At 33.7% G+C, this 26,908-nt stretch overlaps 2 protein-coding genes across 9 annotated transcripts in view; one reads left to right on the top strand and one right to left on the bottom strand.

The window, feature by feature from the left end:
• Positions 1 to 26,908, bottom strand: part of gogo (golden goal) — a 183,036-nt gene that overhangs the window by 120,626 nt on the left and 35,502 nt on the right. For 2 of the 8 annotated variants that reach the window (XM_053748412.1, XM_053748415.1), the window contains exon 2: positions 12,923 to 12,963. The exons of 4 other annotated variants lie outside the window; for them this stretch is intronic. The gene's annotated coding sequence lies outside the window, so the exon portion shown is untranslated. The remainder of the gene's footprint in view (positions 1 to 12,922; positions 12,964 to 26,908) is intronic. 2 more of the 8 variants (XM_053748413.1, XM_053748414.1) reach the window with 1 other exon arrangement.
• LOC128671708 (esterase B1) lies at positions 2,904 to 5,957 on the top strand. The gene is made up of 3 exons (XM_053748430.2): positions 2,904 to 3,110; positions 3,489 to 4,792; positions 5,412 to 5,957. The coding sequence occupies exons 1-3, from the start codon at positions 2,979 to 2,981 to the stop codon at positions 5,575 to 5,577; spliced, it is 1,602 nt and encodes a 533-aa protein (XP_053604405.1). The 5' UTR covers positions 2,904 to 2,978; the 3' UTR covers positions 5,578 to 5,957.

The following is a 26,908-nucleotide window of genomic DNA, read 5'->3' as shown; positions in this document are numbered from 1 at the left end:
TTGTATGTGTATTTGTCATAGTAATATCAATGCTCCGAACTCATTATTAAATCTATTAGCAAGCTTTTTTATTCAATAGTAAATAAAATAAATAATAAATAAATATACAATCACAAAGATTGAGTAAGCCATTCTGGTTCGTCTTCAGGTAGTTTCAAGTATATTATAAGTATATCCTAATGCGTAAGGAATTAAATAGTGGAAATTTCGATGCGCAGTTTATATCGTTCGTGGTAATCTGAAAATGTGTCATGTCACATCACAATAACATAACTTCGTAACATTCACCAAAAAAAAAACATTATTTTAATCGAAAAACAAAAACAAATTAATTCAAAATTATTCAAACTACCGCTGTGTAAACATTGTACAATATTTCTGCTTTAGCAATATGTGAAGGAAATTTGAATTGATTTAATTCAAATTTCGAAAACCAATTTTACCCTCAGAAAGTTATCTAACTATTCAGTATGCTAACCCAGTCTAATTTAACTAAACTCAAGTTAACAACGACATTAGGTTAATATTAAACCTTATTAGGCTTAAAGTAAATCATATTTTTGGCATATATGTACTAGACCTTTCAGTTTGCAGCGGTGGTGGTGTAATGGTTAAGATAAGCGTATGAACCGAAAGGTCCCAGGTTCGATTCCTACTCGTGTCACATGAGTTTGTATATCTGACTCATGTATAGTAGTTTTCATCGACCACCACTTGCTTCCGGTGAAGGAATACATCGTTAGGAAACGTGCACTCTGGTTAATTATCAACTTGTGTTTGCAATGGAGAAGGCAATGGAAAACCATTTCATTAATAATGCCAAGTTGTTGTGTGTGTTTCATTCCACGTAATAACCACGACCCTCAGCCATGAGGGATACGACTATGAAGAGAAATAAATATAAATTAAAAATCTTTAAAATTTCTAATTACCCTGAACATCCCAATAGCAAAACTATGCTAGAACAAACACTTGGTTTATTATACTTTTGCTAAGCGAGAATGTAATTAATAATATGGACAATATTTGAATAACAAATCAGTATGATTTGTAATTCAAATATTGTGTATTTATTGAATAAAATTTAGGCTTTTGAAAAAAAATAATAATATTGTATAGAATACGTTGGCAGAATTAATAATAATATTATATGTTTATTTTCCCGCACAAATGTAAAAAAAAATATATCAACATTGTGGGTTAATTGAGATCAATCACTCCAGAAAAGTAAAGTCGACGTAAAATCAAAAGAATGTATTACAGAGGTCTTTTTTGTTTACTGCACAAATTACTCTAATATGCTCAGTATATTGTGTTTTAAAAAAATCAACAGTGAAAGAAGAAGGTGAGAAAAAATCTGCTGATCAGGCAATTCAGTTTTATCACAAAATTTATGACATGTTAAAAAAATAACCTTTACTTCAAAATTAATTGAAAACAATTTTAACAATGAAGCAGCAAAAATAATTAACTTTTACTTGTGTTATTATGAGTACAAAACACACGTACAAATACAGTTGTGTTGTGTAACCGAATGTTCCCGCTCTCTGTAATTGCGAAAGCCCTGAAAGGCGTATTGTCTGCGAACAAGTTAATACGATTGTTGTTCTCAACTCGTGCTAATGAAAGCTGTTTATTTCACGAGTGTATTGCGAAAAATGGAGTGTCAATTTTCAAATAATCAAAAACAAAGACAACAACGCTCAGTGATAAAGAAATGGTATAATAATTATGACTAGATAGAATTCGCGTCAGCTGGGCTCCAATGCTCAATTGCTGGGGATAAAACCGGGAAAATGCTCAGATAAGAGAGACACAGAGAGAGAGAGAGAGAGAATGCGAGTCAGTCAACACAATTATTATGACTAGATAGAATTCGCGTCAGCTGGGCTCCAATGCTCAATTGCTGGGGATGAAACCGGGAAAATGCTCAGATAAGAGAGACAGAGAGAGAGAGAATGCGAGCCAGTCAACACAAGCATTCCCAGGGAGGTAAAAAAGTCAAATCTTTGTCATTTCAAGGTTTATTTTTAACACTTATGCCGAGCGTGATGTGTGACAGACCTGAATGCAATCAAGAACATGCGAAGATGAGAAAAAAAACAGTCCGCGCCACAAAATAAATCCTCGATAATATCTACAATAGATCGGTCACGTTGTCAAAGCGATTAAGGTTATTTATTTCTTACATAATAATTACTTCCATCCAATAGAAAGAATGACAAGTAAGTGTTATCATTATCAATAACTAAGTAATGTCACAACAATATCCAACGATTACAAGAGCCTAGTCATGTCTGATATAACTATAATTACGATGGAGATAACAATAAACAAGAAATATCACTTATTTCCAAAAAGAAATAGTGATCATTATAATAAATTTTATCCAAAATTATTATTACTTCGAAACCTAAAATATTTGAGAAAAAGATTGACTTAACTAAGCCCAATCGCGCTATCTTCATATTTCAGCTGGATCACACCTCGATCGTTCAGCTATATTTTTAACGTTTTGCGTGAAAGTAGTTTCACAAAAGCGATTTAACAGATTGTTAAACGAAAAACTGAACCATAAACTAATATTTGCGTTGTCAAAACAACAAGTTTCGGTTAGAAATTTGTAACCGAATCGCAAAAAAATTAAAAGACTGTAAAAACAAAACGGTAAAGCGTCGATTGAGGTAAAGTGGCTGTCATTTATTAGCACAAGGGAGGCTAAGTAACTTTGTGCCTATAATATCGCTAATATTATATGCGAAAATATGTTATCGTTAGGTGTTTTTGCCACTATCAATTTCAATTACAAGTCACATGACATTATCAACAAAATTATAATAAATACCAGTCAAGATAAAAACAAACATGATTCAGCTGTGTCTCAATTTATATAGCAATTCACATCGGAATAACTACCATTCCGACTGGACAAGCAGTCTTGGACGCTAGCAAGTTGAGTAATAATTATTAAATTTAAAATGGTGCAAGTAAAAGTGAAGCAAGGGATCTTAGAGGGAGAAATTCTTGACTTGGTTACTGGTGATGGGCAGTATTACAGTTTTAAAGGAGTTCCTTATGCGGCGCCGCCGGTCGGCAAGTTGCGATTCAAGGTTGGTGCTATTTATAACATAAACAGGTTTTGATATACCTTATTTATAATTTGAATGACATGAGTCTAGGTATGGTGAGTATATTCACGTAACAATGTGTATAGTTTCTTTTTTATAATTTTATAATTTATTAACAGCTTAGATTTTCTATGTAAACATGAGTTAGGCATTCTGGTCCGGATTAACTTTATCTTTGTGTATACTAAATAAAAATACGGATTGTGATATTGGCAATAAAATAAACTTCATATTGGATGCTTCAATTCAATCAAATATGTATTTGCGTATATTCTTACTCGGAATCGAGAGAGAGGCCGAAAATTCGCCACCTTCAATTTGGTAAGAAAATTAAAAAAGCTAACGCCACTTCTATTTCAGGCGCCTGAACCTCCTTTACCATGGACCGGAGTACGGAAAGCGACAGAGCACGGTCTGATGTGCCCTCAGCAAGACCTCTTCTCTAACCTTATCAGAATTGGCAGCTCGGAAGACTGCCTCTATTTGAACGTCTATTCCCCAAATCTCAAACCAGACAAACCATTACCGGTCATGTTCTTCATCCATGGAGGTGGATATAAAAGCGGCTCAGGAAATGTCGAACATTATGGTCCAGATTTCTTAGTCAACCATAACGTTGTCTTAGTAACCATCAATTATAGGCTTGAAGCCTTTGGCTTTCTCTGTCTTGACACACCAGACGTGCCCGGTAATGCTGGGCTGAAAGATCAGGTGGCGGCACTGAAATGGGTCAACGAAAATATTTCCCAATTCGGTGGAGACCCAAAGAATGTTACAGTTTTTGGCGAAAGTGCCGGAGGTGCTTCGACTTGCTTCCATATTCTGTCTCCAATGTCCAAAGGCCTATTCCAAAGAGCCATACCTATGAGCGGTGTACCCGTGTGCGACTGGTCGTTACCATTTGAACCAAGAAAACGAGCATTTGTTCTTGGTAAAATCCTTGGTTTCGACACCAAAGATGATGCTAAACTACTTGAATTCCTCCAAAGCGTGCCGGCAGAGAAACTTATTCACCAGGATCCTACAATCTTGAGTTTGGAAGAGGTTAACAATAACATTCTAAAAATGTATCATTTCACGCCAGTCGTGGAGAAAGATTTTGGCAAGAATCACTTCCTGACAGACACCCCATGGAATGTTTTACGTAGTGGTAAAATAAATGATGTGGACGTTCTAATAGGATACACAGATGCCGAAGGTTTAATAGGAGTTCCGTTCTTCGAATCGGCACTCATTGCGCATTATGATAGATTCAATGAAACGTTTGTACCTAGAGATATTTTGAATCGAGTTCCACCTGTGAAATATTTGGAAATCGCTGAAAAGATTAAGAAACACTACTTCGGCGAGAAATCTGTAAATAATGAAACTATGAAAGAGTTTGTCAAATATTCATCTGAATCTGTATTTTCATACAATATATACAGATTCTTAAAACGATTTCCTAAAGGCTCTGGTAAAATATACCAATACAGATTGTCTTGTGTCTCCGAGAGAAATATATACGGGATGAACAAGTATGGAATTTCAGGAGCAGCTCACTTGGATGACCTGATGTATCTGTTTGACGCTAAGCATGCCGAGCTACCGATTGATAAGAATGGGAAAGCTTACAAAATGATACAACAGACTTGCACCCTGTTTACAAATTTTGCTAAATATGGGTAAGTAAATAACTTCAATTAACTACACGATCCCATAAAGTAGTGCGTTTCATTACCTGCAAATGGCGGATATAAAGCCTAGACAGGAAAGAGACAACAACAGCAATCATAAAGAAGTTTGACATCAGCCATTCCGGTCGTAAAATCGCATCTGAATCTTCAAAATTTTAAGATAAGGGTATTTTTAGTAGACCCCGGGCTAGAAGTACTCTTATGTGAGAATATATTCTAGCCAAAAAAAACGCGACCATTCATGATTTTTTATTTATTTAACATGTTGTTTTGCTCTTCAATAAGTATTTTAAAACGATAAGTAATGAATATAGTGTGTAAACATACATTCATGACTACACATAGCCCAAAATCGAGGCGTCACGAAATTATCTCGGATCCCGCTTGTCATACTATATGTTGATAAATGGTTCCAGTGTATAATAGCTCAGTCATTTAGCTTCGAGGTCTTGTCAATTGGCCTTGCAATGAAAATGTCTTATATAATAGATACCTAATTGTCACAACGAAAAACAACGTAATCGAAACATTAGTATTTTAACAGTAATTTTAAAACTTATGCCTTTAAATTCTAATTCAAAGTTTTAAAAATGGTAAAATATTTCAGAAATCCTACTCAGACCGTACCAAACGTAGAATGGAAACAGTTTGATGATAACGAGAGCTTCTTGGATATCGGCGAGACGCTGACTCCAGGCAATCACCTCGATAATGACGTCGTAGACTTTTGGAAAAGTATCTACGAATACGCTGGTGTTCCATTTTATCAATAAAATGTCAAATAATCATTTAAATAAAAATTTGAATTACTTTAAATCAAAATATAAATTATTTTAAATCAAAATTTGAATTATTTTAAATCAAAATTTGAATTACTTTAAATCAAAATTTGAATTGTCTCAAATCAAAATTTGAATTGTCTCAAACCAAAATTTGAATTGTTTCAAATCGACATTAGAATTTTAATTCTAATGTCATATAGATTTACAACATACATTAATTATAATTTTTACAAGATTTGTTCAAAAATTTAATTATCTGTAAATTTTATTCGCCTTATATTTGAGGTAAATAGTGTGAAGAAATAACACTAACAAAAAGGCCGCCTATTTTTATGTAATTTAATTTGTTCAAATAAATATTTTATGTTGACCGTGTTCTTATTATTTTTATCATAATTAATATCTTAGTCCATATCAGGTCAAGCGCATATTATAATAATACATTGTCACCTAAACGAAATCTGTATAGGAGATTTCAACTTGCAAATATCTGCTTTAAAATTAAATTGTAAGATTCCATCCAAACATGACTTTACATACTCATAACATACATATATACATTTTAAGTTAAGAAAATTGAAGTTTGTTAAAAATATAAAGGTTCTGGTGATAGGATAAAAAATTGTGACAATATATGAAAAACATTTTACTGATAACACTTTCGAGATAAAATTAATGGCTGTTATTTTAAAATACGATATTATTATTGTTGAAATCAAAACGCGGGAGTTTTGTATAAATGTTATCTTTGAAAACATTTCATACGAAGGCAACCCTCTAAAAATTACCCCTACAAAGGATTGCAGCCCTAATCACAAAGGTATTAAAGTTGTTAATAACGTAACTATCATTTAAGGCACAAACAAAAAATAAATTAATCATTGGATTCGACGACCTCGGTGGCGCAGTAAATTTCTTGCCACTGAACCAAGAGGTCCCGGGTTCGATCCCCGCTTGGGTCATGATGGAAAATGATCTTTGTCTGATTGGCCCGGATCTTGGATGTTTATCTATTTATGTATTTGTTATAAAATATAGTATCGTTGAGTTAGTATCCCATAACACATGTCTCGAACATACTTTGAGGCTAGCTCAATCTGTGTGATTTGTCCTAATATGTTTATTTATTTTTATTTATTTATGATTAAATTTAGCATGGGTGATTAAATTTAGCATGGGTTATATTTTATTATGAAGTATGAAATCAATGTATATTTTTTTCAGTATGTATCTATCGTATGCACATGCACAGATCTTTTTTATTATATAGTTGGAAAACATTTAATTTTTTAATTGATTCTCAGTTTAGCAATATGTGTTATATATATTTGTGCACGCACATATCCAGAAAGAAATTTTAGGCTAACGCGTAAAAAAAAAGTAAGCTGAAAATTCAGAAATTAATTTGAATATAAATAATTATAATTTAAAAAATAGAATATGTGCAAGAACTGGGCAATGTTCGGCAGTAAACAAAAAAGGGCTATAATAATGAGGTTATTCCTCATTATTCGCATTTGTTTTGAGCGCACCCGTCTGAGCGCGCTAAAGTTATTCCTCGAACTGCACCAAAAAAGTGCACTTCGAGATGACGATGATAATTGGGTAGTTCACTGCATTACAATTATAAGTAGAAGTTTTTTTTTATAATAGTTTTTTTTTTTGTTAAAAGCCATTTATATATCCCCACTGCTGGGTCACTGGCCTTCCTTATGGATGGATAAGGAGTTTGGGCCAAGATCCATCACTAAACTAACTAAACTGATTGCTACAAACTCAAAATTAATGATTATTAGTACATTCTAATGATTTAATTTACCAAATAATAATATTAATTATTTAATGGATTAATAAGCAGTTCATTTAATCAATTCATTGTAAATTATTTAAAATTCAATCACTAATACAAATGAGTCACAAAAGTATTAATACACTCGTCCCGTTCCTGTCCCCTTAAAGAAGTCTTTGTATAAAGTTAGTCACCGTAACACCTCAATTTGAGAAAGCAATGTTCATTCGTCTGTTCCTCGACCCTTCGTTATACAAGACATCCCCTAATGCTACCCCTAAGAGGACTCGTGGTATAACGATAGCCTGCTGAATCACAATCACTTGGTGGACGCTATTTTGTACAAGATTTGCCGGTTTTTAGATTGCTTGATTGATCTTTTAGATTAGATATTGTGGGTTTTGAATCAACACTACTATAATATTATAAATGCGAAAGTTTGTGAGGCTTTATATGTATGTATGTTTGTTACTCTTTCAAGAGAAATCTACTGGACGAATTATTATGAAGGTATAGGTACATACGGGTAGAATATAACCAGGAATTAAAGATTAGGTACTTTATTTTATCCCGAAATTACCTCGAACACCTTAGAGGCAAGCTAGTTTCTTTGCGTGGCGTTTTGCGAAGAGTTGGTTCTTGTATCCCATTTGAGATTAAGTACACGTTATATAATTCTTTAGTAAGGTCCCACCTCGAATATCTGATTGAAATTTGGGGTAGTGCAAATAAAACAAATATGAACTTGATCCAGAGGTCCCCAAATAAGGTAATAAAAACACTATTTAATTTTGACTATTTAATGAATACTGTAACTCTTTATAAAAAACAAAAATTTTCAATTTAAAACAACTATATAAATATAAAATGTGCATTCTTGTAAAAAAAATTCTTGAAAAGAAAATTCAAACACAAATCACTTTTACGATAAATAAATATAAACACCATTTAAGAAACACAAATAAAATAAAATTACCCACACCTAGAACTAAATATGGAAAGAGTGATATATTATACGAAGGAGCTAAAATGTTTAATGACTTACCTAAAGACTTAAAAAACATAAAATCTTTGACTTTGTTTAAAGGAAGACTAAAAAATCATATCTACACTAAAGTTTTGTAAATAGCATAACTCTTCGAAAACTACACTGTTTATTTGCGTCATATATTTTTTACAAATTACTTATAAATTAGTTTTAGACTCATTATAAGTGAATTATTGTATTCTTTATGAGTCAATAAATATCTATAAACCCGAGGACAGCCACAGAAAAGGCGGTAAAAATAGCAGAACACTTTTCAAGGAAAATGTATATCGTTGAAATGGCATCGACATGCTAAGAAGAAGAATTTAGTTTATTGAAATGAAAACTTCTTTAGCGGCGTTGTGCACTTTTTGTGATGGGTACAAAATGTCAAACTCGCGTCAGGTTAGGACACGTGACCTGATCAAATACACGTAAGATGTCAATATTGCACAACGTTAATATTCAAGTTTTCACTCCTGCCGATAGGTACTCCCGGAGTGCAACCCTTTGTTTATTGATATCTATAACAACTGTAAAAATTGCCACATAAGTCATTACAAATTATGAGGCTTTAAAAAAGCAATAAAGCTCATATAATATGCTCACATCCTTATTAAGAAGGGCAGGCACGTACTAACGCTGATGTGCTAAGCTTTCGCGCGAGCTTTCACACCTGCCTCACGATTAATTGCATCTTCGCTCGTTTAAGATAACGGGACACACGGGTGTGACGAACGACTCTATGTCGAATGGTACGGCCACGTCTTGCGTAAACCGACAAAATTATGTAGGCAACGAATTCATACGCAGAAACATTTCTGCGTTATCCTGGCAGGAGGGGTAATTAAACCCTACAAAACTGTTGACAAGCACAAATTAAAAAAAAATAATAATAAAACCCGCCCGCTTCAGAAATAATAACTATTAAATAGAAAATCAACTGAAAAGGCAAACCTTGTGTTGAGCCATTTAATTTAATATCTATATTGTATATACATAAATTTATATTTAAAAAATGGTAAGCCCTTCTGGCATAATAGGGACCAACACTGTTTGAATGAGTTTCTTTCGGCATTTCTTCTCAGCAGTGGTCGTTCCGAAATGCTAGTAGTTTGTAGCTTTGGTAAACATCATTTAATTTAGAATATGACGTGAAAAAGTGCCTGTGAAGGCCTAATTTCTGAATAAATGATTTGATTTTGATTTTGATTTTATAATTCGGAAAAAAAATTGTATTTCACCAAGTCCAATGGCATAGCACAACCGCCATGTTTTTTTTTACATAATCACAACACTCGGTCAGCTAAGACTAATCTAATCGATACCTGAATTATGTAAATCCGTTCAGCTGTTTTAGAGATATGAGATAATAAAGAATGTTACATACATACAAGATATGCGGGAAAAACAATACCTTCCTTTGCAGTCGGGTAATAAAAAGTGATTTAATTAAAGAATAATGTTCTAGAAAAATTAATAAAAAAATCCAATTTAATTGAGATGCCCGCAGTAATAACTAAAATTTGGTACAGTTAACAGAACATCAACTTATCCAACATTATTGGAAATTTCCCGTTAATATGGCTGTAATCAATGCGGGGTAACCTGATAAGATATTGTCTATATGCACATTGTACACAAAATCTGACTACCGTAGCTTGATGGAAATTAGGGTTCGTTTTATGAATAAAGTTTAGATTAGATCCCAACAGAACAGTTTCACCCTCATCACCAAACGCTGAACTTCTCGTGAATCGTTTTTAGAAATGAAACATGTAAACAAACGAAAGATTATTGTAACCACACTTATAATACTCCTGTACAGTGGACATTTCATCATAAAAAAACATCTCCGTTCTAGTTACTGGAAGTATTATATAATCTGTACATTAGCGTTGTACAGATACAGTCACGATCGATCGATGTCGTCTTTATTGGTTACGTGGTAGACAGAGCCAAGAGTTGTGAAACGTTTAGCGAGCTTATTGGTGGATGAAGTATGGATATAGTGATTGATAGACAATCTCCTATGAGATTCACCGTAGAGGGTAACACCATGTATATAATTACTATATTTAACATTTGTGTAAGAACACAGGAACTAAATTGTATTTTCCTTTCATCATCACTGGTGGCTAACACTGGTGTCAGATTTTATTCAAGTCGCCTAAAGGCATCTGTCATGACTTTTACGACTACCTACCGCCATCTAGTGGCAGGTAGTCGCATACATACTAGTGAACTAAACTGTCCACCAGTGTGCAGGTTTCCTCACGATGTTTTCCTTCACCGGAAGCAAGTGGTGGTCTTTTCCTTTTACTTTAATGTGTGTTTAGATTTATTTTGAGTGGACAATGATTATTCAGCAAGACATCGCGAGCATCAACATCGAGCAAATTATAATTTTCAATTCCCAACAACTTTATTGACTGCTAGAAGCAAAATTTCAAGAAGATTGGGTTAGTAGTTAAACCGTGAATAGGTGACTAACAAATAAACTTACCTTCGCATTTATAATATTAGTTAGGATACTAAAATCTTTGTGCAAAACACCAAACTCATTCAAGCACAAAATATAATAATGTACGAAACATATTTAAAAAGCTGTGTGTATAAAGCCAGGTGCTTTCCGGCGCGTGTTACAGGCCGCAGGAGCTTTTATGATTATGCAAGCTTGCTTTATTATGCTTTTGTTCTATATATACGCGACTTTTTATAAATGGAAATATGGTGAGTTTTTTTTACTTGGTTCGTTAGTGGATTTCTTGCAGTCTTTTGAACATTTTAATAAGTGTTTGTCAATGTCACTATTTTAATAGTCATTAATATCGTCATTGGTCTAATACATCCGAGTCTCCATAATCAAATAATCTTATTTGTGTATTGTTTTCTGTTTTATCGAGTGTGTTATTGCTAACACTCGTGTCAGATTTTATTCAAGATGTCTAAAGGCATCTTAATCTCGAACTGAATAAATGATTTAAAAAAATATATTGTTTTTAATAAGTACTTCGTTGCACGGAATACCTACTAATTCCATGGTGAGTACATACAAATACAAGTAGATATAAATTTTATTTAAAAAAAAAGAATAAAAAGGAAAAAAGCAGGAACCTAATAAAATAATATTGTTTACAAAGAAGAACCAGGTAACAACAAAATAATAACATTCGGTAATATCGATATTCGATATCGAAATTCGATAATATTTCTGAAGATTCAGGTTTGTTTTATCAAAAGTTTTAATAAGGTACTAAAGGTGTTAATTTGGGCTAATATTTGACTCTGCAAAGACTTGGCAATTATTCAAAAAATTTGATCTTCACAGAGATGACGACCTCGGTGGCGCAGTGGTAAAGTGCTTGCCTCTGAACCGAGAGGTCCCGGGTTCGAGCCCCGGTCGGTTCATGATGGAAAATGATCTTTTTCTGATTGGCCCGGGTCTTGGATGTTTATCTATATATGTATTTGTTATAAAATATAGTATCGTTGAGTTAGTATCCCATAACACAAGTCTCGAACTTACTTTGGGGCTAGCTCAATCTGTGTAATTTGTCTTAATATATTTATTATTATTATTAAGTTCTATTACGACAAATTTTATATATTCTCAAAGCAACGCGCGACTAGCATTTCAGTGTGACGGCAGAGAAAGAATGCCGAAAGAAAATAAATTCATCAGTATTGGTTCCTGTCCTGCCAGAAGGGCTTAACATTGTCTTATAGTATGTCTTATTTTTTTATTTTCACTAAAAAGTATAGTTCTTGTCTATTTTTGTTTTTGTATTGATATTCTAGTCCATTCTTGCATATCTTTTAAAGTCAAGATCTGTGAACTTCTTCGTCTGAAGAATCAGTGTGTGTCTCTTTCCATGTCTCATCCAAGCTCTATTGAGATAGTGAAACAAGCAATAAATAAATAAATAAATATATATATATTAGGACAAATCACAGATTGAGCTAGCCCCAAAGTAAGTTCGAGACTTGTGTTATGGGATACTAACTCAACGATACTATATTTTTTTATAACAAATACATATATAGATAAACATCCAAGACCCGGGCCAATCAGAAAAAGATCATTTTTATCTTGACCCGACCGGGGATCGAACCCGGGACCTCTCGGTTCAGTGGCAAGAACTTTACCACTGCGCCACTGAGGTCGTCAATGAGCAATAAGTTGAACATTGCTTACTCGTTTCACCATCTCTCTCTCTCATCTGTACATCTCTGTCTGTTGAGCCTAGCTTCCTTACATCGTCCATTTTATGACACTGTTATCATAAGTTCTCATCATATAGTAGTATCAAATGCCTAAATATTTTCAACTTCCGAATGTAGATAGGTACAAGTTTCAGCATTTATTTCATTTTCGTTGAGATGTTTCGCATTGTTGCTTGTCAGATTTTGGCAGGCGTCAGAATAAAAGGAGGTAACATCATAAAATATATCAAAATCATGTTTAGAAAATACATCTGGCATTATGGCGGCAAAGATTTTATACGATATATTTATACCTTTACCGATAAATTGCCTGGTCTCAGATTCATATTAGTACCTAAAACAAAAAGGATGTTATTAGATTTTGAGAACTCACAGTGAAAACGGTATGTCGTAGTTAATATAGGTGACAAACCAAGTCCTAACTACCTAATATTATAAAATGCGAAAGTAACTTTGTTTGTTACCACTTCACGTTTTATCTACTCAATCAACCCTCTTGAAATTTTGCAAACATGTAGTTTTAAGTACGGAGAAGGACATAGGATAGCTTTTAATACCTTTCGCATTTATAAATGCTCCTAAATGGGAAAATCTCGCGGGAGTTGTGGAAAACGAATCAACCACACCAATACTATGCCCCTATTGGTCCAAAATGCACTAGCTATATATCTCAATTACTGATATTCCAGAACCAAATCTGGTCCACTATTAATAGGGCCGCATAGGGAGGATGGGCCATAAATAAATTTGTATCATGATTGCGATAACTCTTGCTTGATAAAATACCTTATGCTTATTATATATCTAGATTCTATTTAAGAAGAAACTCTGACTAGATAATATGCTAGTGATCATAAAATAGACTTTCAAGAAATCAAAAAGAACTAGTGGATATTCCCGCATGGAACTTCATAACTAATTTTAAAATTTATAATGTGCATGTACAGTCTTATCCTTATATAATTTATTATAAAAAGAAGTCTACCTATCGCGTCTACGACTGTCTATATGCGAACGCAATAAACTAAAAAAACTACAAGACAAATTTTACGGTTTTCACCAATAGATAATTTGATTCGTGGAGAAAGTTTAGATGTATAATTTATTACGGTTTTAACCGAGCGAAGCCAGGTTAGGTCGCTAGTTTAATTTATATTTAAACTTCATATTTTTGGACAATTTTTATTGAAATCGGCCTAATATTCGGGTGTGTAAAATTTCCATACATCAATCCGCACGAACTTATAGCAATTTAACAAATTTATGATTTGTTAGAGTTCATTATAGAAGTAAGTTAATTCCTTATTACTAAAGCGGCGGCACCCAGGCTAAAGTTATCGTCAAAGCTGACTGGTGCAACCAACACTATAATCACTATAATGTAATTCAAATAATAATATGTTTAACTTGTGAAATATATTGTATTGTAAATATAAAATAATTTTAATTAAGATTGATGCTATTGGGTTAGCTACTTAATTACATAATAATTTAAGACGGATGGTCTATTAAGTAAATAAATGGATGATGAATATAATGGATGATAAATTAACTGCTTTGGTATTAGATGTTTCAGAAGTTAGGTTTTGTTTGTTTTTAACAAGTTATTCGCAAGAACTCGTGCTAGCTACACTGAATTGTTTGTACTACATAGTAAATTAGCGACATAATTAAAAAGTTTTACCATCACTAAACATTTTTCAAAAGCATTTGGCCGTTTGCCACCCTCCGAAATTAAACTTTGATGCGCACTTCACACCCTTGTGTGGTGTTCACATTGGTACCAGTAAATTGTGCTAGTTGAATGGCGAGTGATTGAAAGAGATAATGTGAGACGGAAGCCTATAACCAGCAGTGGGTTACAGAGGAATATTTATTGTATAGATTTTAAATATAATGCTTTTTGTGTCATTTTTCATGAACATTTTGCCATTTTTATTTTATTAAATTGTCCAGGTTTTATGTTAGTATACTGGCCACTGACAAAAGAATAAATGACAATGTGTTCTTAGTTTAAATATTTATTCACATATTGACAGATAAGATTGCCGCCGATGGTCTTTAACATGTAAAATTACTATTTGTTATTTTGGAAGTTCAATATAATTATTTTCATTACCACTATACGCTAGTTTTAATTTATTATAGACCAACTATTTGTTTTCTAAAAGTAAGTTTAATAAGTTTTCTAAGATATCCTGTATTATGTCATTGATCGAAATTTATATGATCGGAACAATTATAAATCGAAATGTTACAGTATAAAATATTTTTTCTAACCAAAAACGTCATTACTAAACAATTTTACGTCACAAAGGTCCTATTTATTAACAGGTGCGCGCAAATCGCCAGCGGGGTCTGTACACTCCAACAGAGATTGAAACAGCAGATTCATGAAAGTCCTCACGTTTATTGTAGTTAACAATCAAGTGGAACTTCACTATTAGTACATAACAATTGATTTAATTATAAATATAAATAAACTAGCAACAGCAACCATTGCATTGCATGGTGGTCAAGGAAGTAGAAGGAGAGGTAGTCCAGTAATAACAAAGTGACATTTACAGTGTTGCACTTATTGTAAAAAAAAAAACATAAAGCTATACATTCATTGACTGTCATTTAGATGTGAGCCATTCACTATTCAACACTGTTGTAATGGTTCTCAAACTTTTTGAAGATTTCTCCTTTGGAACGATAAACACATAAAATAAGTTTTAAAGGGCTATGTGAAAACAGTAAAGTGTCACTATTATACTTTCAATAAAATTCAAATTTTGTATTTTGAAATAATGACTTTGAAAAACTAATTAAATCATTATTCAAACTTCAACAGATGCTTTGATCACAACTCTAGAGCTCCGTTTGAGCATGTTTAGAAAGCAACTGATATATTGATATATATTTATTCAATTCGGCTAGTTGACTCGACCAATTTGAATTATTTATCATAAATATATGAGTAGATATGACGTACACGAGTGGCGCCCTCTGTAACGGTACTAAGTAGCACAACACTTAATTTATGTGGAGTGACATTTGAGGGCCACCCTCACGGAGATAAATACCGATGGCCATTTTGTTTTTATCACGTCTCGTTTGTGCGATGATATTGTTGATTGTGATATCAACAATACACCGTTTTTCGTGCTGGTGGCCCATCTACCATCAACTTTTACAGAATGATTCAAATGCAACTCAGTTCAATTTAGGAACCTAAAATGAATCGCATTCATACAAAAAATTAAGTCGATGGTACGAATTTGCGATGCAGGTTAGTTTAGATCGTAAAGTGGATCGTGTTAAGAGATTACGGTAAGCCCCCTGTTGCAATTTTATGTCTACAGTCAATAGAATATTATTTAGGTTCGGATTTTACCAAAATTTCATGTATAATAACTCAGTTTGTTGATAATGTATGTACTCTTGAGAATATGTTCATTTTGAGTGTACTTGATTTATAATGGTATGATGACTTACTCGAATATTTATCATCAAAGGGCAGAATGTAAATCGCTTTTTGTCATTGTTTGATTTCTGCCACAGAACTTTTAAGAACTCCTAAAACACCTCCAACATCGTAAACTCCTCACATTGCCGCAGAAAATACAGCAATCTCCATAAAACACAACAAATAGCATTCCTGTCGTTTTGCGCACGGAAGCTCAGAATGTAAACCTATATCAGCGCGGCATGGGTACAAGGGGCATTGCAGGGGGACGCGATGTAGCGTGAAATATTGAGAGGGTCATTGTCCAATGGTGCCCAAACTTAGCTGAACCCTAAATATTCAGTCACTAGTTTTTGCCAGCGGCGTTCCCGAGTTAATGTAGCTTTCAACCATTTCGAAGGGTGGAATTCCCAAAATTATCTTCTTAATACTCATTCTTTGTTATAATTAATTTATAATGTTTTTATGCCAAATATATGTAATTTTAGAATAATATAAAAAAACAAAAACTATTATACAGCTTCTAACAACATACACTTATGGCTAAATACGTAGATGAGTAGAGATTTCATTACTAATTTACTAAATTAATGTCGGACCCACTCAACTAGTACAGTCAGATTCACATCAAATTTACCATAGACCTAATTGCAGTAGAAATAGAAGCGAATTTAGGCAAGTTAATACTAAAGATTAATTCTATTTCTGTACAAGGCTACGGGCAAAAACTTAAGCCAATATGTCAGCTAAGTACGTAGGCGTCTTTGGGGGAATATTCGGGATTTAGTTGATGACCGTCATTTGTTTCTGTGTAACTACTTCCAAAGTCATCTCCATAAGTGGGCCGAGCGCTCGCAAGTCCTAGGGCCTATTCTCACGCGATTGATGTTCACTTCATACGTTTTCTGGTTATTTTTCTCTGAAGGTCTTGCACTGATTCTGCATTTACCAAACACCACCTTCAAAAAGTTCGATACATTCGATCGATCGATCGATCGAACATTTTCGTTTGTAAAACCATCGAAAAAAATTGGAGTAAACGTAATCATTTATTTAGGTACTTCGATTTCGCGAGAATCGGGCTCCAGGAGTTTGCCGTTTTGATTTTATAACACAATGACTTCTTTTCGCACTTTGTTGATTTTACAAGAATTTCAAGACGCCGTATCAAGTTAGCTTGATGGAATCTTCATCCCAACTACTCATAAGTCATAATCGACATTTGAAGGTCGTTTTGACAGCTGTCAAATCGATCAAAAATGTGTTTTCTTTTTATTTATTTATTTTTTATTGAAACAACTTGATTGTATAAATATAAATATGTTTAATTCAAAAACAATCGTTTCTATATCGATACGGAGTGGCGATCATGAAAATATGGGATTTTTTCCTCCATCGGCATGTAATGATGCAGGTAGCTAATCAATTTCCACAAAGTTCATCGCCCTCCTGACTTCCCACACGTGTTTACCGATAGTCCACGCGATATAGAGCTGTATTACAATGTCATAAAGGTGGTCAATACTGTAATATGGTGGTTGTTGCTTGCGGAAGCATCTCTGGAGGACTGGGGTATAAATTGAACAAACAATGTATTGCAAAATGGACGGCGATGGATACAGCGGTCCTTCGACTATGAAGTCTGTGGCTGTCAAACTGTTAATACATTTGAGTAATTTTAAGTTTTTTTTTTTGCCATTTTGGAAACCGAAAAATGATATTTGAGATAATTACAGAAAAGGCGCCTATTTATAAAAATAAATTCAAAAATTATGTAACGCTCAATTCGCTTTCAGCAAAATCGGTTACATAAAATCACTTTATTATTTTAATAACCTTATGTCGCGATTCTTCCAAGATCCATCGTGATTCTATTTGTTTCCTGGCGTTGACACTGTTATATATTTATATTAAAATATTTTGTTTATGAAACTGCGACTAATTTGTTGAAGACCTTTGACACCATTCATTGGTGTTCAAAGTTGCATACGCCACAAACATTTGAAGACAAAAATCAACATTAGAATAATAACAAGATCATTACGCCCAAGTCATTTCAACAAGTAACCACAACGACACAAGTTTCACTCCATCGGATACCAAACACACAAGTCAAATTAATTTCCGTTTATCTACACGAACAGATACGACATAATCCTTGCATTACAACACACGCGACACGAAGAAGGCTTTACAGAACTTCCAGAACTAACAAAGTTTTCTCTCAGCCTTCGAGCTTTTAAAGGATTAAAATTGTAAGCTCACAGAGAGCGCCATTTCATTACCGCGATGATCTACTTACGTTATGATGTGAGTGAGAAACGTAACTAAGGGCACATCGCAATATCATCTTGTGCTAATGGTTTTAAACATCGTATACGTATACACAATCGTAACTACACGAGTAGGTAACTCGTGAACGATTGTCCATGTCGTAGCCCGATCGATAAGTTGGCTGACATGGCCAGGCATATAACGATGTGGCCACATCGTTATATGCCTGGCCATGTCAGCCCGATCGATCAGTCGGCCAACTTATCGATTCGCATCATTATCTGGCCTGCTGTATCGTATTGCACTCAGAAAAGTTGAGCGGATAAACGAAAACAACTTATATATGTATGTATATATTCCCAGCTGAACACTGCGCGAATCGTAGAATAGTAATCCAATTTTATATAGTGGTACTCGTATAATTATAATACATGTCACGTGATATAGTCTTTTCAAACTAAATTTAATAAATTATAGTAACATGGGACATTGTTTCGTGAATTATCTTCTATGTAATTCATGTTTTGGGGAGAGCCAGGGGATATGGATTGTTGGTAAATGACTTTATCAATAAATCAGCTTTACTAAAATCATTTACACATGTCATTTTGATAAATTAAGATACAATGTACCACACAGTACGGTACGTTCCACACAATCAAGTTGTTGACCATTAAACCGCAAAAGCAGTTAAAAAGGATTAAAATTTAATTGTTTCGTTAAAAACAATTACTATGAATTATGTTGATCCACAAATCTCATACATTTAACAGGACATCAACCCACACAATTTATGCAAGCAAATTCATCTTTATTACCTCGACATAGAAGTGCTTGATATTCCAGTTGACTATATTTTAATCCTTATTAAACCCAGACGCAGTTATCTTTCATAAAAATCCAGCAATATTACTAAAAGGGTATTCAAATGAAAACGGTTTATTTAGCGATGTCCGACGTAATTTTTGCATAGACTACCAAATTAAAAGGTAAACATACGGAAAAGAAAAACGCTCGGTAACGTTTTGATATTTTAAACCCCAAAATATTAGAATATTTTTATTAGGTATAAGCAATAGATTGGATATTTTGTAAATAACATTTTGGACGTTATTAAAATTCAATATTGAATTATTTATATTAAATAATAAAGAATTTGAATATTATTTAGAGGGTTGTGACAAAAATGACATAAATACTCATACAATGTTGTTGAGCTGAAGTTAAAATTCTATTACTAGAGAGTAGAGCATTTCGTGGCTATAAAATACTGTTACAAATTTCAAACTTTCATACATACACTTTAATACTTCGAGTTTAAGTACTTTTATAGTAAACATGGCCATAATTCTTTTCATAGTATAATCAAAATGGTATGTTTTCTAACAACTCCATAAAGACTTATTGAGTTTTAAAATTTTTACCATTCATTGGATTCTATAACAATATTTTCTCGAAGTTCAAAAATAAAATACTACTTATTCAAACAAAATCAATTCTCCGTAATTTTCAAGATTTAACTGTGCACCGATTTTTGAGAAACCAGGATCATTCGGTACTTATTTGTCGTGCATTCAATCTGTGATTTACTATTACAATAAGACGATATGGATTCTTTAGCGTAATAGAATAAAATTTAATAGCCCATCTGACACGGTAAGCTAAAATGGTAAGCTATGAGTTACCTATCGTGATAAATAACACGTTCGCAAACTCACAACGACACAAAAGAAATTGTTATAACTGCGTTACAGTCGTGCGTCCGCGAAAGTGTTAAGCGGTTAGACGCGCAATATGTCAACGTATGTTTCTATTCGAACCCTAGGGGACGACGAATACATTTGCATGTGAAATGTTCTGAAATGTTATATTTCACGATATTTTGCGAGCACGGTTTCTTTCCCCAGGGTGACACTGCACCTGTGCTGTGAATGAAAAGTATACGAGGTGACGAGCTAGTTTCAGGTCTAATTGCTCTAGAGATCATTAAAAAGACCATTTAATAGCTTTAATTAACAGCGCGACAGTCTTATTTGATGTTTCATATCTGAAATCTTTTGACGGTTATTTTATTCAACTAAAAAAATAAATGCTTTGACTTAGCTATGTTATGGTTTCATAAAATGTCAGTAGTCTGGCTTTTGCCATTTTGTAAACGCAACGACCTCCGTGACTTGGTCACCTGCATCTTAATATAACATCAGCTTGTTGACTATTTTGGCTATGTCAGAGACTTTCGTTCTCTCTCATATGAGCCACTACGAATATGAGCCGCTACGAATATGAGCCGCTACGAATATGAGCCGCTACGAATATGAGCCGCTACGAATATGAGCCGCTACGAATATGAGCCGCTACGAATATGAGCCGCTACGAATATGAGCCGCTACGAATATGAGCCGCTACGAATATGAGCCACTACAAAAATCAAACTAACGAAACGCACCAGTAATTCAATCAGAATTTGTACAAATCCGACCTCAATCGAGCTGGATGTGGTGTGGAGGCTGACCACACTACGGCCGCAGAGCCGCATCGACCGCGGCGCAGCAAATAACTTTTTTTTTTTTTTTTTTCATTTATTATGGCACAAACAGTCATAGATACAAATAGTATTACAAAAACAGTGAACCATATAATAGACCAAACAGTGCCGATTATGTATATGGTGTAGTAATTTATAAATGCATGCGTGTTAACAATAAATGTGATCTAAATTATCACATCCTAATAATAATTTAATACAGTGATGTTCTAAGAACATTAGTATCCTATAAGTACAAATAATAGAATCTCAAAAAGAAAAAACAAATCTATGATATAATATTAACCTAAGATATAAACCATTAATATCAAAGATTTACCATTAAACACAATATGTTTATCAAGAAACAAACAAATAAATAAAACATAACATAGTTAAGACATTTGTTTCGAAATGAATTTAGTGCAAACTTTGTGTTTTGTAGATTGCAGAGTTAAGTTAAATATGTCAATATCCGAGAAGTTTTTGTTATAATTTACCAAGCAGCGATGAAAAAAGTTGTTTCTTGTATAATTCCTGTGCAACTGTGGTGGTACTAAAATGTTAAGTTTACGAGAGGAGCGAAGCGGAAGTCGCGCTTTGGCTAGGAAGTTAATTTTGGAAAGTAGTGTAGGGGAGTCAATAAGGCTGTTTATAATTTTGTGTAAAAATGCTACGTCGAATTGGGTTCTGCGGTTTTTAAGGGATAAGATTTTATAACGTTTAAGAGAGTCCTCATATGAAAGGTTCGATACGTTATTTCTATAGTTAAGTATTTTGATAAATTTCTTTTGCACTTTCTCAATTGTGTCTACGTCATCCTGATAAAAAGGATTCCAAACGTTACTTCCAAAATCTAATATAGATCTGACAAAACTGAAGTATAGAATTTTTAATGTGCTAGTATTTTTGAAAGGTTTGGTAATCCTATTAATGAATCCTAAATTTTTAAAAGCTTTTCGAGTGATATGGTCGTAGTGGTGCTTAAAAGATAGTTTGCTGTCCATGATGATGCCCAGATCTCGAATTGAGTCAACCCTTTTGACCAAGTTATTGTTGAGGTGATAATTAAAGTCAATGTACTGTTTTTTGCGAGTATATGTGATAATATGACATTTATCAATATTAAGGTAAAGTTGATTTTCTTCACAATAGTCAACAAGAGAGTCAAGATCATGTTGTATTTTGAAACAATCATTAATGTTAGTCACCACTCTGAAAAGTTTAGTATCATCGGCATATATGAGTTGATCAGTATTCGCGAGGGCATCATGTATATCATTGATATATAAAGTAAATAAAACAGGGCCAAGATGCGAACCTTGGGGAACGCCCGAAGGAATTGGTAAAAAACTAGAGCAGTATCCTTTTACACAGACAGCTTGACTTCTGTTGCGAATGTACGAATCAATCCATCTAAGAAGATTACCGTGTACACCGGCCTTCCAAAGTTTATTTATAAGTAAGTTATGATTAATTTTATCAAAAGCTTTGGAGAAGTCGGTGTACACGACATCGACTTGAGTACCCTTATCCAACGCACTCAATAGATAATCTACAAAAGTAACCATATTTGTATCGACACTTCTTTGTTTAAAAAATCCATGTTGCCTTTGGGATATCACATGTTTGAATGCGGTGGATAATTGTAAACTAACTATTTTTTCAAAAATTTGCCCAAATTTGCTGAGTTTAGAAATTGGTCTGTGTTCTAAGATAAGCTCACGGCGATTATTTTTAGGGATGGGAGTAACAAGAGCATGTTTCCACTTACTTGGAAAAATACCTGTATCGATAGATCTTATGAAAATTAAATATAGTGGTAATAGCAAAGCATCTGAACAGTTATAAATAAAGATTGGTGGTATACCATCAGCTCCCGCTCCTTTTTTTAAATTAATATGTTTAAATTCATATAAGATAGTATCCCTATCAATGTTTACTGAATTGATAAGCGACACAGAATTTTCATGCTCAGGTAGGGTAGAAAAATCAAGAGAATTCCCGTGTGATTGTATAAAAACAGACTGGAAATAAGAATTAAAGGCTTCACAAATATCTTTTCCTGTAGTAAGGGGATAATTATTTTTATCGTACATTATATTGGGGTTATCATTAAGTTGCTTTTTTGATTTAACATAGGTCCAGAAATAGGATGGATTATCTTTAATTCTATCTTCTGACATCGTTATAAAGTTATTATAATTAGTTTGTTCTAGCTTACGTAACCTCTTTCTTAATAGAGAGAAAGTTTTTAATTAAATTAAACCGCCGGAATTAAACCGCCAAAGGAAAATGTTTCTACTTATTTTAAACTAGCTTTTGCCCGCGGCTTCGCCTGCATCAGTTTCTCACGGGGACAGTTCAGAGATCTCACTTTACATTTATCGTAGATATTAAATGAAATAGAAAAAGTGGAATAGGATTGAACGAGATAATCTGAAATTATTTTAGGACTCTGCTGTATAGAATATTGTTTGTTTTCTCAACACTACAGGCCTGGGATGGGAAAAACATGTCTGTTCTAGATGTACTTACCTACTTCTGCAATCTTCTGTGTCTGTCAATGGAAAAGTAGCGGGGATTATTGGGCCGGAGGCTAAAAGAGCTTTGTTCTGTGTCCATGATTGTATCAATGGATAAATAACGCAATGCAATATTGCAGAGTCGTTAATAGTAAATCCCACAGGAATAGAACTTTTTGGTTGCCCTTCATCGTACTCCTGCGACTGACTACTGATATTTGTAGAATAGATAAAATGTGAAGAGGTAAAAAACTACCAAACAAACAAAAGTACTTTCACATTTATTGTGTCGGGTCCAGAGTCAACAAATCTCATGAAAACAGTTTCGCGTCTCAAAATACACTCGCACTTAGCGCCATCTATTGTATAGTACGTACTAAAATTCTAAATCGCAAGAGAGAACCTTTCTGAGAATAGTTCATTTATCTGTTTTTCTCCCATCTGATTCTCTAGTCGGGAATTGTAAAAAGCTAACCATTTCGCGTTTTAACATACACTCTGCGCCATCTACTGATCTTTTATAGTACTAAAATTCAAAGTCTGGCAGTTTTTTATAGCAAATCCCATGGCAATAGTGGCATTTGGATAATTTGTAAATGTAAATGCAAAATTTCATGGCGTCTAATTCTAGAAAGACCGCTGCTGAGAAGAAATGCCGAAAGAAACTCATTCAAACAGTGTTGGTCCCTATTATGCCAAATTCAAATTCAAATTCAAAATTCAAATCATTTATTCAGAAATTAGACCTTCACAGGCACTTTTTCTCGTCAATCTTTAAATTTATAGTTATTTCTCACAAGCTAGAAACTACTACCCATAAGGGCTTACCATTTTTTAAATATAAATTTATGTAGGTATAATTTTTTATCAGTAATATAACAATGTAAGTACACGTCCCCGGCCGGGTCGTGACTGAAAATGATCTTTTTCTGATTGGCCCGGGTCTTGGATGTTTATCTATATATGTATTTGTTATAAAATATAGTATCGTTGAGTTAGTATCCCATAACACAAGTCTCTAACTTACTTTGGGGCTAGCTCAATCTGTGTGATTTGTCCTAATATATTTATTTATTTGTTTAATTTGTAAAAGTACAAAATACAAGTGTAAGTAATATGTTGAACTCTTCTGGGCTTCGATACATAACGGCTGAGGAGGAAACCGGGAAAACAGTTGAATGATATAGAGAACTGTCTCAAATTTACTCTGTCTAAACCGACCAACTGAAACTATTATACTAAATTTTCATTCCCAACGAACAAACTGTGTAAACAGCCATAGTCGGTGAAACATGCAGGCTTGGCTTAAAAAAAATCTTTTAGCACCAATTTGTATGTATATTTGTATGTAAAATAAACAGGATTATTTTTTTTTTAATATTTTTTTTCTTTCTTCCTTATGAAAAAACGGAATAGCGTTCGATCCCGTTTTTTTGTACGGTCTTTGTTTGTACAGCCAAAACAATCCATCTATCGCTGGAATAACATTTTAGTTATAGCTGGCAATAATCCCGTTCTCCTTGTGAACATACCCCAGTTCAAACAATTCGCCTTTATTAGCTTAGGTCCGCAAACTAAGAGGTTGTAAGAGATGGTGATTTTTAAGTGAGAAACTAGTTATATTTCGTGGCAGAAGGAAAAATTTCGCGTAATCTTGATACACAAATCGTGGACCGATTTTCGAAATTTTTGATTTCTTTGAAAGCGTATCTTAGACGTCATGTCATGTCATTTTATTGAGCCTTAATATATATTTTTTTATTTTTAGTATTGTTTTTCCGATCAACCGACTCGGGCTTCGCAGCGTCACAGTCCCGAATGACTGCATGATAAGAGCAGAAGAATGTATGACAGCAGGTAGTAAGATTTTTTATTGCATAGGACGTTCGTCAAACGACCAAGCTGATGGTCGTTTGACGAAGCCTTTCAAGAACTTGTATTTAAAACTATATTTATGTAACAACTACGAATAATCTTGCAATAAATCTGAATCTGAATTTGAGTTGTAGAAAATTTAATGGTGTAACAAAACGGAGAAGAAAAATATATAAATATATTGTAATTTTAAAATATACTAAAATGTTTAATTGGATATTATCTCAACATATGTCGCTCACCTCGTGAGGGACGCAACACTGATGATGAATATAATTAGTCTAACTAAACGGATCACAATACAAAAGGTACTGTGGATACAATCCACAATACCTTTTGTACGTTTAAGCAATTCTTGTAATCTGTTTCCTTTCCTGTTACTTTCGTATAATCCTTACCGGTTCCTTAACCGGGGGTCAAGCGATAACCACAGAAACCCTTTAACCCCATAGGACCGTATTCCGCGGTAATAAATGCCAAAATGCAATGGATTTGGGCTTAAAATGCAGTAGAAATGGGCTGTCCACAATCGAATTTACGCATATTGTGTTACTCCCCTAAGGAGTTTGGTAACAGTTGATCCCACTCAGGAGTTACGCAGACGTATGTATTCCCTTTGGACTTTAACCCTGATTAAGACTTTATTTCCCCTTCAAATTAGAATTTTGCCGTAATTGGTACTTAAAGCCAATTTTTGAACTATTTTCTAATATGTATACTATATATACCTACATAGTTCACAAAAAGTAGATTTTTTAGTTATTTTTCCGAGATGAAAGGGTATAAATAACCCTATGTCCTTCTCTATACTTAAAACTATATTAACGCAAAAATTCAAAAAAATTGGTTGATTAGATAGAGCCTGAAGAGGTTATAAACAAACTTACATTCTTATTTATAATATTAGTTAGGTTGGTACGTTGGAACTATGATATTACAGAGTTCCAACGTACTAACCAGTTCTCGTCAACCCCAACACGTGTTATACATGAATATATTAACACCTATAAACAAGTAAGCTAATCTAAACTTTGTCTATATCACGTTACCTAACTTGAACTAGCTTAGCTTACTTCAGACTGCTGCTTACTTAGCTACTAATCGTTATACATAATTATACATATGTTATACATATGTGATTAACGTTTAATTCCTTACAATTTAGTTAATGTCATTTCCTTGTGTTGTAGAGGAGAGATTTTGGTCCAAGTCACACGTGACCATAATTCCTATTTTTTTATTACAATTCTTAGAGTAGATAGGTTACACCAGTGAGCTTTGACATTAACTTTAACCTGAGCGCCGGCGTTTAGACAAAATGGCGTAGTTTTCGTTGTTCTTAGATTAAAGTTAACGTCAAAGGTGACTGATGCAATCCACTAGAGAAGATTTTAGTTCTTTGACGGCTGATTAGTCTATAGGAAGGTGTCAGCTCCACGCTGTCACCGAACTCAGACACATGCCGACGCGAAGGCGTGAACGTTGCGTAGTTAGTATGGGTGTTTTTATTTTCCGAAATGAAAAACCAGCAATGTATACCGAGTCCGCCGGACAAAAGACAACTGTTCGACGACAGTGTGGACCCGGCGTTAAGGTTTACGACGCAAATACTGGAAATCAATCGAAGTCA

Source organism: Plodia interpunctella, chromosome 8, assembly GCF_027563975.2.
Source record: "Plodia interpunctella isolate USDA-ARS_2022_Savannah chromosome 8, ilPloInte3.2, whole genome shotgun sequence".
Taxonomy (NCBI): Eukaryota; Metazoa; Arthropoda; class Insecta; order Lepidoptera; family Pyralidae; genus Plodia; species Plodia interpunctella.
This window is presented reverse-complemented; position numbering and strand designations above follow the sequence as displayed.